This window comes from Eretmochelys imbricata, chromosome 3, assembly GCF_965152235.1.
Source record: "Eretmochelys imbricata isolate rEreImb1 chromosome 3, rEreImb1.hap1, whole genome shotgun sequence".
NCBI classification, from domain to species: Eukaryota; Metazoa; Chordata; order Testudines; family Cheloniidae; genus Eretmochelys; species Eretmochelys imbricata.
In genome coordinates this window covers 145,465,541-145,476,843 of record NC_135574.1, presented here as the reverse complement: position 1 = coordinate 145,476,843, position 11,303 = coordinate 145,465,541, and the positions used below count along the sequence as shown (strand labels likewise).

Here is an 11,303-nt window from a genome sequence, read left to right as displayed (position 1 = left end):
GGAAGACGCTGCCGGGAAGGGGGTCGCCGGCGGAGCCGCCCACCCCCGGCGGCCACAAATCCTGCCCCGAGCCCCGGAGAGCCTGAGGCGGGCCTGGCCGGTGCCAGTGACAGATGCGGGGCGCGTTTGCGAGCCTGGCCCTGCGTGCGGGGCTCGCCCAGAGCCCGGCCTGGTGGCAGGGCTCCAGCAGCGGCTGGCGATGAAACTCACCAGACCTGGCAACACCGGAGCTGGCGGTTCCCAATGGGTGGAGTGGCCCTGCCGGGGTGGCATATGGTGCCATGGGGCTGGGGTGATGGACCTGGAGGGTAGCATGGCTCCGCAGCAGTGTTTTGTGGCCTGTGTGTGTTGTATCCTAGGATCTGTGGTTTCCAGGGCTTGTACCTCCATATTCAGGATGAAGGCTGCTGCATCATACCACTCCATAAGCAACAATTGGTGTGTTGAGTGAACTGACCACCTGTATTAATAAGGGCAGGGGATATATGTTTATATATTGAATGGTATGGAGCACCACGTTGGGACTAAATAATAATAAATAAGATTTATTCCTGGGTGTTTCCATGGCCCCTATCTCTGTAGTATCTGAGGGTCCAAATGTTAATGAATTTATCCTCATATCACCCCTGTAAAGAAGTATAATGCTTATTTTACAGATGGGGAACCCAAAGCATAAGTAGTGTGAGTGACTTGTTCAAGGGTCACTCAACAAGTTAGTGGCAGAGCTGGGAATAGAATTTGGATGTCATTTTCCCCTCTCTGCTGTTCTAAAACTACCAGACAACGATCCCTCTTTCAACTATATACTGCTCTCAAATAATGCATATCCATTCAGAATGCTGCTGCAAAGATCATTTTCTTAGCCTGTTGCTTTGACCATGTCACCCCTCTCTCTGCATTCTCCCGCTAGTTCCCCCTTCTCTGTCACATCCAACATAAACTGCTTGTCTTCCTTTTCAAGGCTAGTTGCAGTCAATCCCCACCCTACCTATCATCTCTCTTTTGCTGTCTAGCTGCCGATGCTTGTTTCTGATCAACCACGGTGCCGGCCTCCATTGCCTGCTTAATTGTTTGAAAACTTAACACCTTCATTGTTCCTCCTTTGCTGCCTCTCATGTTTGGGAGGAGCACCCTATGAACATTCACAAAGCCACTTCATTATCCACCTGCATATCCTTCCTCAAGAGTCTTCTCTGTTATGATGCCTACAAAAAAGCTTGACAAAAAGTAATTGTCAAACGGGAATCATAGGTCTGAGGCTATTCATTATTTTTATCAATGATTGAGAAGTAAGTATAAAGTCGGTTAGGATAAAATTAGCAGATGATACAAAGATTGGCAGAAGAGTAAATAATGAGGAGGACAGGTCAGTTATATAGTGTGATCAGAATTGTTTGATAAACTGGGCCCAGTCAAACAGAAGACATTTTAATACAGCTAAATGAAAAGTCATATACCGATAAAATGAGGACAAGGAGTCCGGTGGCACCTTAAAGACTAACAGATTTATTTGAGCATAAGCTTTCGTGGGTAAAAACCCCACTTCTTCAGATGCATGGAGTGAAAATTACAGATGCAGACATAAATATGCTGACATGTGAAGAGAAGGGAGTTACCTCACAAGTGGAGAATTAGTGTTGACAGGGCCAATTCAGTTAGGGTGGATGTAGTCCACTCCCAATAATAGATGAGGAGGTGTCAATTCCAGGAGAGGCAAAGCTGCTTTTGTAATGAGCCAGCCACTCCCAGTCCTTATTCAAGCCCAAATTAATGGTGTTAAATTTGCAAATGAATGTTAGTTCTGCTGTTTCTCTTTGAAGTCTGTTTCTGAAGTTTTTTTGTTCAAGTATAGCTACTTTCAAATCTGTTACAGAATGTCCAGGAAGATTGAAGTGTTCTCCTACTGGCTTTTGTATGTTACCATTCCTGATATCGGATTTGTGTCCATTTATTCTTTTACGTAGGGAATGTCCGGTTTGGCCAATGTACATGGCAGAGGGGCATTGCGGGCACATGATGGCATTTATAACATTAGTAGACGTGCAGATGAATGAGCCTCTGATGGTGTGGCTGATGTGGTTGGGTCCTTTGATGGTGTCGCTAGAGTAGATATGGGGACAGAGTAGGCAACGAGGTTTGCTACAGGGATTGGTTCCTGGTGTTTCTATGTTTCTATGGTGTTTCTATGGTGTGGTGTGTATTTGCTTCAGGTTGGGCGGCTGTCTGTAAGCGAGGACTGGCTTCCCAAGGTCTGGGCGAGTGAGGCATCGTTTTCCAGGATAGGTTGTAGATTGCTGATAATGTGCTGGAGAAGTTTTAGCTGGGGGCTGTACGTGATGGCCAGTGGTATTCTGTTATTTTCCTGGTTGGGCCTGTTCTGTAGTAGGTGATTTCTGGGTACCCATTTCGCTCTGTCAATCTGTTTCCTCACTTCCCCAGGTGGGTATTGTAGTTTTAAGAATGCTTGTTAAAGATCTTGTACGTGTTTGTCTGAGGGGTTGGAGCAAATTTGGTTGTATCTTAGGGCTTGGCTGTAGACAATGGATTTTGTGATGTGTGCTGGATGGAAACTGGAGGCATGTAGGTAAGTATAGTGGTCAGTAGGTTTCTGGTATAGGGTGGTGTTTATGTGACTATCAATTATTTGCACTGTATGTGCCAGCAATGCCCCTCTGCCATGCACATTTCTTGCATTTAATTTCCCTGCTTTTTATCTTTAAGGAGAAAAAAAAAAAAGGAGAAGGAAATAGGAGAAATAGAAAAGTAGGAAAAAGAAAAAAGTGTAGGATCTGCAGAGTACTTCTCTCTGGGTTTATAAATTGTCTGGTATGTGGATGAAGTTACACTTGGTGAAATGCATGTTTCATACAACTATACTGCTCTAGTTCTATGAACTGGGGAGACCAAAACTGGACGCAATACTCTGGGTGTGGCCTGACCAGTGCCGAATAGAGGGGAATAATCACTTCTCTCGATCTGCTGGCAATGCTCCTACTAATACAGCCCAATATGTCCTTGGCCTTCTTAGCAACGAGGACACACTGCTGACTCTCATCCAGCTTCTCATCCACTGTACTCCTCAGGTCCTTTTCTGCAGAACTGCTGCTTAGCCAGTCGATCCCCAGCCTGCAGTGATGCATGGGATTCTTCCTTCCTAAGTGCAGGACTCTACACTTGTCCTTGCTGAACCTCATCAGATTTATTTTGGCCCAATCCTCCAATTTGTCTAGGTCACTCTGGACCCTATCCTTACCCTCCAGCATATCTACCTCTCCCCCCATCTTAGTGTCATCTGCGAACTTACTTAGGGTGCAATTAATCCCATCATCCAGATCATTGATAAAGACGTTGAACAAAACATGCATGTGCTTAATCTTAAACATGTGACTAGTCCCATTAGGTATGTCTACACAGCCCGTGCTAGTGAGCCTTGCAGCATGGGTTGACAGACTTGGGCATGCGCTAGACAGCTCTTTGAAGTTGTGGTTCGGTCTGGAACTCAGGCTGTGGAGCTCATCCCCCTTCCTAGGCTTCAGAGCTTGAGCACCAGCCCAAGTTGCAAGTTCAAAGAGCTGGCTACATACCTATTTTTAGAGCTCTAGCATGAACCCTGCAAGCCCAATTTTGTTAACCCAGGTTGAGAAGCTCACTGCTGCAGGCTGTATAGATGTACCCATTGACTTCTATGAAACTACTTAATTAAGCACAAGCATAAGTGTATGCAGAATTGGGGTTTGATACTGTAGTATGTATTTAAAATGCAGTTCTGCGCTGAAAACTAATTTGCATTGAATAAAAAAATTGTAACAGCTTTTTACTGCTTTACATTGTACATTAACTGTATTTTAGAGACAATACAGGAGTCTACAGTGAAGTCAGAGTTTAAATAAGGATGGAGCTGGCTCATAGTTTGTTGCTAAATGAAGAAGCTTTGGCTCAAATCACAGAAGCAAAGAGGCCGGTCTTTATTTTTGAGTGGTTGCGATTTCTGGATAAAGTGCTTGTAGCGGCCAACAAGGTAACTTTATTTCTCCATCTAAAAATGTCATGTTAATTTCATACTCATGTAAAGGTACCAGATGGACATCCATAACAGTGGCCGTAGGATCTGGGAGCCAACCTTCAGCGTGACTGTAAGTAGGAAGTAGGCCCCTGTGTAAATCACGATTTCATGTAATGTACAGAAATCATGAAAATGCCTGCAACCATGATATATTTTTTTTAAAGGTAAAAGGAAAAATGTCCTACAAGAAAGTCTTTAATACTAAAAAAAAAAAAAACCAAACAAACCTTAGCTAGTCAATTTCAAGGACAGGATGAATTTTCCAAATAGTGTTAGTCAATTTCAAAGCTGAAATGACACCTTGGTATTGACTGACATTACTTGTGAAATTCATTTTGTTCTTAAAATTGACTAATGATACTTGTAAAACGAATTCCATGCAAACATCATAAAATTCAGTAATTTGCCATTTACAGTGTCCTGAATTTTCTAAAATAAAATAAACTGATTTACACTGCGCCCTAACTAACTATAAGTGCATACATTTGGAAGTTTATATATCTTATAGTTTTGTAAATACCTGTGCTTATTATTTTGCTTGTTGTTACATGTGCTTAGTCTGAAATGATAGATTTACAAACTACAATACTCAGTAGGATCTACAGTTCTTCAGTAATATATATACCTTGGTAAGTTCAGCTCTTCTATTCCAGTGCGGGACCTTTTAATGATGAGGAAAAAGAGGTGGAAAATGGCAAAGGAGGATAGTCCTTGGAGCTTAAAGGACCCTCTGTGAAGTAATAATGTATTGATAAATGATATATGATAGAAATAGTAAGAACTCAACAATAGCAACCACTTGTATATTTCCATTTAGCATTTGTATGTGCAGGTGTTGAGTATAATAGAGTATTTGAGATTGAAACATAAAACATCTCCCTCAAGGTTTATGGAAACTGGTAGAAATATTGAATTACATATGAATGGAAAGAATATAACAACATAAATTTTGTTCCTTTAACAGACAGATGTCAAGGAAAAACAAAAGAAGCTTGTGGAACAGCTAACTGGACTCATCAGCAGTTCCCCTGGGCCACCCACACGTAAATTACTGGCTAAAAATCTTGCGGCTCTCTATAGCATTGGCGATACATTTACTGTCTTTCAGACGCTTGATAAATGTAATGACATTATCAAGAATAAAGATGATACTTCTGCCTATTTACCGACCAAACTGTAAGTAAAATGTTGCCTTAAGAATGGGGAATGTTTGTTATAAATAAAGTATTTCATATCTCTACATTAATCTGTGTGTGTATGTATTTGTGTATTATATACATATGTATAGAATATAATAAAAATAAATGAGACCTAACAAGAGCAGGATTGGGAGTGTGGAGGGAAGGATTTAGAGCTAGCAAAGATTCATGTGGTTGTCTGGAGTTGAAGAGTCTTTCCTCCAGGTAAGGAAATGACTCCTACTGTGGGCTAATTTTTACATGTTTATGTTATCCAGAGGAAAGCTAATACCTGACAGAATAACAAATGGACAAATTCCTTTACTTGGATTTTCTCAGATATTTACAGGCACATTCTGATCCCCAAATTAAAAGGTGCATGGAACCTTGCAGGCTAAACCCTAACATGGACTTTATATTTCAAGAGATAATTGTTAATGTTTGGCACTCTTCAGAAAGAGTGTTCACTGTTTGTTTGTATTCATCTACTGTAGCATACAGTGTGTGTCTCTTGAATAAGTAATCTCTGTGATCTGTTTGTGTTTAGCTTCAGCTCACATTTCAGGTATCCTAGCACAGTGTCTCTCAACCTTTTTGATAATAGCGACTGGCTTGCTGCCTTCCTAAACTGTGTCAGCGCGATCCAAGGACTGGTCGTTGAGAAACACTGTCCTAGCAGTCTCACTGGTAGGAAATACTAGCTAAGGTTGTAAAACCATTTCTATAATAACCCTTTGTTTTTACATACTCAGCTGTCTGAAATATTGACCCTTTGGGCTGAAACTCTCCTTGCTTAATTTACGCCTTTTTTTCAATGGGAAATGTTGAGCAGAATAGTTTTTATTATGAATTCCCAAACATATTACTTTACCCGCTTAAAGAATATCCCAACAGCCTTTTTTTTCCCATTCAGGTTATTCAAAACCAGCTGCACTTTGAAATGGCAGACTTTTTATGTAAGGTGGCCTTCATGAGGAGTTACGTGGTTTGATAAGTTTGAAATGAAGAGCTGGTTGGATAATAAGGCTATACGTGATTTGAAAAATTATTGTTGAGCATTCTCGATTGTATCTGTTTAAAAACTTTAAGCTAAGAAAGCCTTGTCCCTTTGTGATATCAGTTTACGCTTTCTTGGGGGCCTGGGATGCACAGGAGCTGCTTCTGTCAAGCTGCAGCTGGAACTATTTGTATGTCTAATTGAAACACAGAATTGCTTAAAATCCTTTCTGCCTCAACTCTCTTCTTTCCCCCTCCAAAAAAATGAAACAAAACAAAAAACCCCACTCCAACCAACCAACTTATTCTAGTACCTGAACATCAGGAAAAGGAAAAATGCGAGTGCAAAAAATTGACTGACCCAATGATTTTAGCGTATCTAAATTTAACTGCATTGTACAACATTGTACACATTTTGAGTTTTTATGTAAAAACAAAACAAAACCAAAAAAACCTTTTCTTTTTTCAATTGTCAGGACACGTATATCAAAATGTAAGGAACGTACTGCTGACCTTTAACAGTTTTCTGCTGTCTGGCTGAAGACCGTTTTCTGCAACCATTTAAAGCCTTAATCCTGCAAAGATTTAATTATATGATTAATTTTACACAGGATTAGGGCCTAAGGAAAAATCCTGCCAATGGATCAACCGAGAAGCATCCCTGTTCCCATGCAAACCCCACGTTTCTGATCACTCTATTTTCGCTATCTAGGTTGAGTGAAATATAGAGAAACAACCAACATAACCACTGAATAATAGATTTTTAGTAATAGAAGAAGATTAACAACAGTGTACATTTAAAAATAAATTTCCTTAACTCCTAGTTTGATGCTCTCCATTTAAATTGTATGTTAAACGTTGACAAAGAGGTTACTGAGGGACATCTTGTCTTTGTAGGGCTGCAGTGGCATGTGTTGGAGCTTTTTATGAGAAAATGGGCAGGATGCTGGGCAGTTCTTTTCCAGAAACAGTTAATAATCTCTTAAAGTCTCTGAAAAATGCAGAGGTAAGTTACAGGGGCATTTTAGGTCTACACATTTAGGGATTTTTTTTAAAGCCCAAAGTATGTTTTTTTAATTAGTGTCTTCATGGCTTTTCACTGAACTGGGCAAACAGTTACTGTCTATATGGTTCATATCAGTATAAAGATATACATATAGTTGTACTATGTAAGTGGCTTAAAATTTTGGCATGTGATTATTATAGCAGTCACTTAGTTGCGATTGCAACCGTTAAAGCTGCACAATGGTTTCAAATACTGTTATAGCCCTTGTAACAGGGTGCTGGTCCTGCGTCGCATGTACATGTCCTTGCACCCTGGTTCAATGCTCAGTCCTTTAAGACTGAGGGGACCGAGTTCAGGGAGCACATGACAAGAGTCCTATGATTCTAAGACCATGTCCACACTACAAAATTAAGTCAACCTAACTTATGTTGGCATATAGTCGCTGCAGTAATTACATCGCTTGTGTGTGTCTACGCTTTGCTCCTTGTGTTGGCAGTGCATGTCCTCACCAGGAGCACTTGTACTGATTGTACTGTCAATATGGGATGGCTTCTTAAAGCCAGTAAATTGTGGGACGGCTTTTTAAAGCCAGTAAGAGTCGATATAAGCAACAGTGTCTACACTGACACAGTGTCAACCTAACTACATCAACAATGACGCTACACCTTTCATGGAGATGGAGTTATTAAGTTGGTGTAGCGGGGCAGTTATGTTGGCGGGAGTGAAATTTTAGTGTAGATGCGTACATAGTTTGGTGTAGGCTGCCTTGCATCAACCTAACTCTGTAGTGTAGACAGGCCTAAGTTGCAAGCAGCTGCTGCTGTAAACAGGAGGTCTATCCTACTACTGAGAACCCAGGGTCAGGGAAGGACCTGGGAAAGGCTCTCCATAGCAGACAGGAAGGGCTATCTTGCTGGAAAAGGATGTGTCCTTTCCCCTTTCCAGCTGGCAGAAAGTGGAAAAGTGTCTATTCTCAAGTGTTTTGTATGTATTTGATTAGTAAACCTGACCCTGAAGAAAGGGATATGGACCTAAGCCTGAGTACATAGGGTTTATTTGGACTGTGCTGGCTGTTGAATCTGCCCCCTGGCAAACAGTCTTGTATTGAGTTGGACTAACAGAAAAAAAACTTTTCAACTGAGGCTATTGTGTTTGCTGTCATCTTAATGTTTTTTGGGGGAGGAGGGGAGAGAAATTTGAGCTCATTTTGTTGAACTCTTTGAGTTTTTAAATGTTTAACAAACACTGTTTCCTAGTCTTACAGCTATTTATTTTTCATGAAAAACACAGAACAAAATAGTCTCTGTCAGTGTTCCCTTTAATTTTTCCCACCCATGTGCGGTATGAATTTTGTTATGTGCACCAATATGAAGGTGATGTGTGACACATCACAGGTTGGGGCCTGGGCTAGGTAGAGGCCAGGGGAGGTGCGCCCCTCCCCAGCAGGTTCCCAGGCAGGTTCCCTGGGTGCCTGCGCAGCGGTAAATAGGCTGCTGCGTGATCATGCAGCTTACAGGGAACTCAGGTCTCTGCCCCAAAGAGCTTACAGTCTAAGTGAAACATTCCATGCTCTCATCGAGGAATAGTAATTTTGCTAGACTCCAAAAATAAATAAATAAATAAATAAAATAAAATAATTTTGATGTCACAGTTGTCATAGACTGAAGTTTGGATACTGAATGTGCCAAGTACAAAATTACACACTTAAGAAAAGATGCATGTGTGTGCAGCTAGTTAAATGTGTATCGGCTGCAGGTGCTTGGGGCGGCATTCAGAGTGGGGCAGCAGTCTGTGTCCCGCCCTGGCATTTCGGCGGCAGCTCCGCCACTGTTGTGGTGGCGGCAATTCGGTGGCGACTGCTTGGGGCGGCAAAATTGGTAGAGCTGCCCCAATTGGCTGGTTGAAAGCTTTGCAGATTGAGCTTTTGAACTATGTAAACCAAATAGTTCTAGATTTTTCCCCCCCATTTTTTTTCCTTGTTAATATAGCTGAGAAATAAAATGCAAAAAATTAAACTAGAAGATTGAATGCAACATTAAGATTTCACAATTAGAATAGCAGCGTCTACATATGTACTATTTTCTATTCCTGTTTCATATTGAAAGCATAGATGCTGGAACTAGGGCTGTGGGGGGTGCTGCAGAACCATTTGGCTTGAAGTGGTTTCCATCATACACAGGGCTTACAATTTGGTTCAATGGTTCTCAGCACCCCCATTTTACAAATTGTTCCAGCACCCCCGATTGAAAGTGCACTTTAATGCATATGTTTATTACTATACATATACACCTCTACCCTGATATGTGGTCCGATATAACGCGAATTCAGATATAATGCGGTAAAGCGGCGCTCCGGGGAGTGGGGCTGCTTTACCTCGTTATATCCGAATTCATGTTACCGCAAGCGGTTCCTCTGCGCCTCGCCCCTTACTTGCTGCGGCCCCCTGGCCCCAGCTGGCCTCCGCCTCCTCCCACGAGCGCACCGCAGCTCCGCTTCTCCTCCCTCCCAGGCTCACACGAGCTGCAGCGTGCTCGTGGGAGGAGGCGGAGGCGAGCTGGGACTGGGGGGCCGCAGCAAGTGGCAGGGGAGGCGCAGAGGAACCACTCCCCACCCCAGCTCACCTCCACCTCCTCCCCTGAGCGCGCCACCACCGCTCCGCTTTTTCTCCCCCCCACTTCCTTCCTTCCTTCCAGGCTTCCCGCACCAAACAGCTGATTGGCGCGGAAAGCCTGGAAGGAAGGGACGGAGGGACTGGGGGGGCGGAGAAAAGTGGAGCGGCGGCGGCGCGCTCAGGGAAGGAGGCGGAGTTAGAGCAGAGGTGAGCTGGGGTGGGGAGCGGTTCCTCTCCCTACCCCGATATAACGTGGTCTTACCTATAAGATGGTAAGATTTTTTGGCTCCCGAGGACCGCGTTATATCGGGGTAGAGGTGTACCTAGTACTTGAAGTAGATTGAAACAGCAGAGGGAGCTCTCGCTACACCAGCCAGGAAGGACAGGGGGCTCTCCCTATACTTTGAGCATATACATGTGCCATATGGCCTATAACAACTGAGACCATTTTACATATTTAAATGTAGCATTTGCTACTACATGAACACTACACAGTAATTTCATGTTATTTGTTCAGCCTCTAGCTATCTTAAGCGGTTTTATTGAATTGATGAGTTTGTATCATCTATGAACACCAATATGTACAGTTACAAAAAGAGAAAAGGAGTACTTGTGGCACCTTAGAGGGATCTCTTGTGTGGACTGGACCAGGCTGAGGTTGATGGTGGGATGGAAATTGTTGAAATCATGGTGGAATTCCTCAGGGGCTTCTTTTCCATGGGTCCAGATGATGAAGATGTCATCAATATAGCACAAGTAGAGTAGGGGCGTTAGGGGACGAGAGCTGAGGAAGCGTTGTTCTAAGTCAGCCATAAAAATGTTGGCATACTGTGGGGCCATGCGGGTACCCATAGCAGTGCCGCTGATCTGAAGGTATACACTGTCCCCAAATGTAAAATAGTTATGGGTAAGGACAAAGTCACAAAGTTCAGCCACCAGGTTAGCCGTGAAATTATCGGGGATAGTGTTCTTGACGGCTTGTAGTCCATCTTTGTGTGGAATGTTGGTGTAGAAGGCTTCTACATCCATAGTGGCCAGGATGGTGTTATCAGGAAGATCACCGATGGATTGTAGTTTCCTCAGGAAGTCAGTGGTGTCTCGAAGGTAGCTGGGAGTGCTGGTAGCGTAGGGCCTGAGGAGGGAGTCTACATAGCCAGACAATCCTGCTGTCAGGGTGCCAATGCATTCTTACAGCTACAGTACCCACGTGCGGAAGTGAAGAAACAGATTGATAAAGCCAGAAGAGTTCCCAGAAGTCACCTACTACAGGACAGGCCTAACAAAGAAAATAACAGAACGCCACTAGCCGTCACCTTCAGCCCCCAACTAAAACCCCTCCAACGCATTATTAAGGATCTACAACCTATCCTGAAGGATGACCCAACACTCTCACAAATCTTGAGAGACAGGCCAGTCCTTGCTTACACATAGCCCCCCAACCTGAAGCAA

At 43.0% G+C, this 11,303-nt stretch overlaps 1 protein-coding gene across 5 annotated transcripts in view; it reads left to right on the top strand.

The window, feature by feature from the left end:
- Window positions 1-11,303, top strand: part of HEATR5B (HEAT repeat containing 5B) — a 94,795-nt gene that overhangs the window by 141 nt on the left and 83,351 nt on the right. For 3 of the 5 annotated variants that reach the window (XM_077813538.1, XM_077813535.1, XM_077813539.1), the window contains exons 2-4: window positions 3,850-4,018; window positions 5,028-5,239; window positions 7,135-7,243. In XM_077813538.1, the coding sequence (XP_077669664.1) occupies window positions 3,893-4,018; window positions 5,028-5,239; window positions 7,135-7,243 (447 nt within the window). In that variant the 5' untranslated portion in view covers window positions 3,850-3,892. Of the gene's footprint in view, window positions 1-100; window positions 439-3,773; window positions 4,019-5,027; window positions 5,240-7,134; window positions 7,244-11,303 lie in introns of those variants that run through there. The other 2 variants (XM_077813536.1, XM_077813537.1) reach the window with 2 other exon arrangements.